We start from the raw sequence: 6,393 nt of genomic DNA on the forward strand, positions 1-6,393 counted from the left end.
ATAAATCGATTTTCTTCAGACACATATCCAACACTATCTATTATACATTATTCAATATTAAAACTGTTATCTTTGTTATCTATAAAGTATGACTCTATTCCTGGTAACGTCGACGATACAACAACGACTTTTCAACATCAAGTATCCATTGGAAACGACAAAATAAACAACTTTGAACAACTTGAAGATTTGGATAATATATTTGATTTGGAAACAGAACAAATTATTGTGGAAAGTCCTTGTGCTGCAAAGAAAAAAATAATTAATGTATTAGTTCAAGAAATCATTGATCGTTATTTTCATGGAGAATTGTCTATCAGAAAAGATGTAAATTATATTATTTCATCATTGCTTAATCCTCATTATAAAAATAGAAAATTTAATGAACATGTTATTGAGTGTACTGGATTTGAAATTGAATTTGTAGAAATAGAATACATGAATCTATTTATTGATGAAGTCATTCTAGTCAATTCAGAAGAAGTCGAAAATGGTAAGAATAATGTTGAAAAGAAAGATGTTGATATTGATTTCACTTCTGAAATAGAGGGGATACCCGATCTAACTGATATCCGACAACTTGTTATAAAAGAAGTTGAAAAATAGTTGAATGCGGGATTTGTTGATAAAAAATCATTTTTTAATCCACTGGAATGGTGGAAAGAACACAGTTGTGATTATCCTCTTATTAGCAGACTTGTACCAAAATATTTATGTTTGCTTGCATCTTCTTCATCTTCAGAGCGATTGTTTTCAGAATGTTCTTTAGTACATACTCCACGTCGTTCAACATTAACACCAATTCATTTGGAACAACTCGTTTTTCTCCATGAGTATGGAAAAAACAATATGATATCATCATTGCTATGATAAGTAATTAATTTACAATTGTTTTGAAATTCGAGTTTAAACTTTTATTATTAACAAAATAAAATTTTAGTTTCATTTAATAGTATTTATGTGTTATTTTTGTAATAAACCTGTATTTTAATTCAATGTTTATTAGTTTATCAGTTTATCAAATCACGAACTGAACATATTTTAAATATTTATAAACTATAATTATTCGATCAATAAACTAATAAGATTAATCAATAAGATTTTATTAAAATACTAGTTGTATTAATCAAATCATACAAACTTTTTAGACGCGTTTTATCATCTCTGCACACATTTAAAACAATATATTATCACTTGTGTTTTGTTTGTTAAACTATTTAAACAAATGAAATTATTTTCTAAAATAATTTGGATTCTTAATAAGATAAGTCAAAGTATGTTTGTTTATAACTCAGGCATTAATGAACCACTATATTTTTCATTGTTTTTAGCATTTACAATTTAACAATATTATTTAAATTTGTATATGTATTTTCAAACTACAATTCTAACAAACTTTTGTTTTTGATTGTTATTTATCAGTATACAAATATCATCTCGTTTTGTGCTTAAATTGACATCTTTGAAACACAAAAATTTTGTGTATCACTCTTTTTTAAAAAAAGTATTTTGACATATAAATATGACTTCATAATATACATGTTATTTAAAAAATTCACATGATTTTGAGTACATGTATTTAAAAGAAGTACATATAAACATGTGCATATTCAAAATTTTAATAATATAATGGTTAACTATTATATTTTATTACAAAAATGTTCGAATAATTAATATACCATTTTAAATAATAATTGGCATTTTTTATTCAATCTTATATTTTGATTATTTTTCACATTTTGTTTTATCATGGTATTTATAAAATTTTAAAAATCAATAAATTATAATATTTTTTATATATTTTTGAATTTAATAATCATTCTTGTTTAATTTAAAGTGAATTATTTGTGAAATATATACCATCTGATTTTGGTTTGCAAAGTTTGGAAATAATGATTTTGTTAATTTTGTCATGAATATATTTAAAACATTGTGTATATTAAATAAACATTTTTGGGAATTATTTATTATTTTATTTAAACAACATGTTTTCAAAATATCATTTAAAGTTTATTGTATTTTATCTTTTTTGTTTTACCACTTTTATTTAAATTTGTAATGCTACAAAAATTTACAAAACTTAATTATGTTTGACCATCTTTATAACATTTTTATTAAATTCAAAAAACAATTTTAATTTCAGTTAAAGTTAAAAGTTATTAACTGAAAGTTAATAACTGCGAACCTCTACAGTATCTATTCTTATTGGTTTTATTCTATTAAGAGTGTACTATATTAATGGTTAATTTTACTAAATATAATAGTAAATTGTGATACTGTTTAAGAAACGACAGTTAATATTTGCACTAACTATCGTTTTATTTAAGTTTAGTTCCATAAAAAAGTTAAAATTTTCAAATAAAGTTTGTCTAAAAACGTTGTCCATTTGACAAAAAATTACACAAAATAACTTTAAAAATTTGGGAATTAGAAAAAACGACCAAATCCTGATAAAAATTATGAAACAATGTTTTGGGAGTGTTTCGAATTGTTTCCCGAAATATTTTAGTTTTGATGGTCCAAAAATGCCTGGACAACGTTTTCAAACTGACTATATTATTTTAATTTAATTAACTAAATAAAATTTAAAAAAGAGCAAAACAAACAAACACACAAATGTTATTCAAAATATAATCACAAGAAAATAACAAGAAAAATGTAAAATAACATAAAAACGAAAAAAAAAACGAAAAAGTCATAAATCGAGAGAAAAACGAGAAAACGAGAAAACGAGAAAACGAGAAAACGAGAAAACGAGAAAACGAGAAAACGAGAAAACGAGAAAACGAGAAAACGAGAAAACGAGAAAACGAGAAAACGAGAAAACGAGAAAACGAGAAAACGAGAAAACGAGAAAACGAGAAAACGAGAAAACGAGAAAACGAGAAAACGAGAAAACGAGAAAACGAGAAAACGAGAAAACGAGAAAACGAGAAAACGAGAAAACGAGAAAACGAGAAAACGAGAAAACGAGAAAACGAGAAAACGAGAAAACGAGAAAACGAGAAAACGAGAAAACGAGAAAACGAGAAAACGAGAAAACGAGAAAACGAGAAAACGAGAAAACGAGAAAACGAGAAAACGAGAAAACGAGAAAACGAGAAAAAAATAAATTTTTTTCAAATTTCAATAAACTGTACTGTTATTTCATTTTACAGTTAAGTTATTAAATCTACGCCCAGCAAATTAACCTTAGCCCAAAGAAAAACTAATTATTTTTTATTGTTATATTAAAAACATAAACTATACAATAATAAAAGGCAATTTTCTAAAATATTTGTTTTTTTTATAAAAACCCGTGTTTTTTTAAGGTAAATTAACTATTTTTTCGGGCTAAAGTACATTAATTGGGCTAAGGTTCATTTTCCCAACTGTAGTTTTATTTATCTATAAAAAATATAATTATTATTCCCTTCACTGAGTGAAGGGTTAATATCTAGTTAAAATATAATAAATATATTTTAATTATAACATATAGTAAATGTTATATCATATAATAACAAAATACCATTTAATGTTTTAATAGTTTATTTAATGATTTGTATATTAAAAAACAATTACAATTTATTAATTAATATTAATAAATTAGTTAAAGTAATCATAAACAAATATCCATAAAATGGATATTAAAATATAAATAGAAAAATTGAGTGATAATGTTGAAAAGACATGACATAAAAGTTCAAAATAGTGGAAAAGCACCAATTTCAAAACAAATCTATACTGTGTCGAACTTATTAAATTGAAGAAATGGCCTGCGACTTTGTTAAACAACACAACACTAAAGTTTTAAGTGAATTGGACTTCACCGACAAGCAAGACTATGCTGACGCAAGCCATGGATTTATGTGTACAATTGAAGGAGGTGCAATTTCTAATAACAAAGGTGGTGAAGTTTTTAATTTCCATGACACTGACTTTCTCGAAAAAGAATGTCCCGAAACAGTCAACCCATCACTTTGGAGACAATGCCAACTCAATCGCATTCATGGGCTCTTCGAAGTGATTCCACATAAAGTGTACCAATTCCGAGGCTTTGACATTGCAAATATGACATTTGTACGAGGCGAGAAAGGGTGGGTTGTCATCGACACGTTATGTTGTCTTGAAAGTGCAGCTGCTGGCATTCAATTAGTTCGTGACAAAGTAGCTGACCTTCCCGTTACAGCTGTCTTATTAACTCACTCGCACGGAGACCACATTAAAGGGCTTAATTCCGTCTTAGAAGAAAACACCGAAGTTTATATTCCAAAGGATTTTTTCAAGGTGATGGTCTCTGAAAATCTGTTGGCTGGTGTAGCCATGGAGAGGCGATGTGTTTATATGTTTGGGTCCAATTTAGAAAAGAGTCCGAAAGGGTGGGTTGGGTGTGGTCTCGGTACTGAAAGTGGTGCTGGTCAGATCAGTACATTTGCGCCCAAACATTACGTTGAGATAGTTGAAGACACCACAAAAATTGTAGATGGTATCACAATCGACTTTATGTATACGCCGAATGCAGAAGCACCAACGGAAATGATGATGTACTTCCCAGAACTTAAGGCGATATGCACTGCTGAAGAGATCAATCGACTTCAACACAACTTATATACTCTTAGAGGTGCACAAGTCAGAAATGGGAAAGATTGGTCGAAATATATTGATAATATATTGGTAAGATATGCAGACAAATTGGACTATTCGTTTGGTACACACAACTGGCCGACTTTTGGAAATGAAAATATCGTGAAATACTACGAGAAGCAGAGAGACTTATACAAATACATCCACGACCAAACGTTGAGACAAGTCAACTTGGGAACAACACTCAACGAACTCCCAGAAAAAGTGGTTCTCCCAAAGAGTCTGTCTTCCGTGTTTTATAACAGAGACTACTATGGTACAGTGTCACACAATTGTAGAGCACAATGCCAGTACTACCTTGGATTTTATGATGCCAATCCAGCCAATTTGAATCCATTGACGCCTGTTAATTTGGGAACAAAATATGTTGAAGCTATTGGTGGAGAGGAGAGGTGCATAACAATTGCAGAAGACTCTTTTAAGAATGGCGAATACCAATGGGCAATTACTCTATTAAACAATGTTGTGTTCAAGAATCCAAGAAATGAAAAGGCAAGATATTTACTTGCAGATATCTATACCCAGACAGCATATATGCAAGAAAGTGCAGTGTGGAGAAATTGCTATTTAACAGCCGCCTTCGAACTTCGACTGAAAAGTGGGAATGAGGAACAGTTCAATGGAGAGAGCAACGTCAACGACAGAATACTCCTCAAATTGCCAATCGCTTATTTGTTCGATGTATTCGCTGTTTCCTTGGACCCGACTCCTGTCGAAGGTATTGATCTTTCCTTTAATATCACTTTTACAGATACAAAAGAAAATGGCTATCTCTTGTTGAAAAATTCTGTTTTGAATAATCGAAGTGCTCTTGTTGCTAATTGTGTCACAACTGTGAAGTGCACAAAAAGTGACTTGGTGAATCTGATACTAAACAGAATCTCCAAAGAAACATTTTTGAAACAAAATGAGGCAACTGGAAATATTGAGGATTTCTTCACCTTGCTCAATTCAATCAAAATAGCCACTCCAAAATTCGCTGTTGTCGAGCCTTGAAATTGTTTTGCAATGGATGAGATAATTCAATTCTGGTGGTTTAGTATCGACTTGTAAGGCAATATGAATTATATTTAATTATACAATCTTCTATACTATTAATAAACTATATTATAATTATTACTTTCAGTAAATAAATTTCTTATCTATTTTTTTATTATAATTCTATTATTTTATAAGTTTGTAAGTAAACCATTCTTATTAGTAATATTTTCTGTATTAATACATTTTTAATAATTAAATTATATTTTTAAATTAAATATCCAATCAATTTATATATTATAAATAAACTAAAATTATAAAATTTGTTTTATTTTACCAACTCTTTTACTTTTAAGACATAACCCCGGTTGCCCATTTTTGTTTAAACTCCAAATCAACTCGAAATGAGAAATGCTTTTAGACACTTCAACTCTCTCAATTTCATTCTAATTGACTAAAATATTTTATCAAGAATAAAAATTACTTTTGAATTACAAACCCGAGTTGGTCATTGAGAAACCCCAAAAAAAAGAAACAGAATGAACGGAAAAAGTAGTCAACATGTCACTGAACCCTATGGAAGAGTGCGCACCACAAGACATCTTATCAAAGGCCGACAGTAGTTATTACTGGGAAAGTTATTCCCACCCTGGCATTCACGACGAGATGCTGAAAGACCGTCACCGCACTCTTTCCTACAAGCGCGCACTTGTTCCCTCTTTAGTGAAAGATAAAGTAGTGTTGGACGTTGGATGCGGGACAGGAATATTGTCAATGTTTGCTGCGAAAAAT

The 6,393-nt window shown here is 29.2% G+C and overlaps 2 protein-coding genes across 2 annotated transcripts; both read left to right on the forward strand.

Moving 5' to 3' along the window:
- Positions 1-3,750: 3,750 nt before the first annotated feature.
- Positions 3,751-5,619, forward strand: EIN_174290 (alkyl/aryl-sulfatase BDS1, putative; the record flags this gene model as incomplete). The annotated part of the gene is made up of 1 exon (XM_004184042.1): positions 3,751-5,619. One exon carries the CDS (start codon positions 3,751-3,753, stop codon positions 5,617-5,619), a length of 1,869 nt encoding a protein of 622 aa, XP_004184090.1.
- A 543-nt stretch (positions 5,620-6,162) lies between these two features.
- On the forward strand, positions 6,163-6,393 carry EIN_174300 (hypothetical protein; the record flags this gene model as incomplete). The annotated part of the gene is made up of 1 exon (XM_004184043.1): positions 6,163-6,393. A coding segment is annotated over one exon (231 nt), but the record flags the coding sequence as incomplete, so codon positions are not given.

The sequence above is a fragment of the Entamoeba invadens genome, assembly GCF_000330505.1.
Source record: "Entamoeba invadens IP1 unplaced genomic scaffold scaff_1105074725591, whole genome shotgun sequence".
Classification (NCBI taxonomy): Eukaryota; Evosea; order Mastigamoebida; family Endamoebidae; genus Entamoeba; species Entamoeba invadens.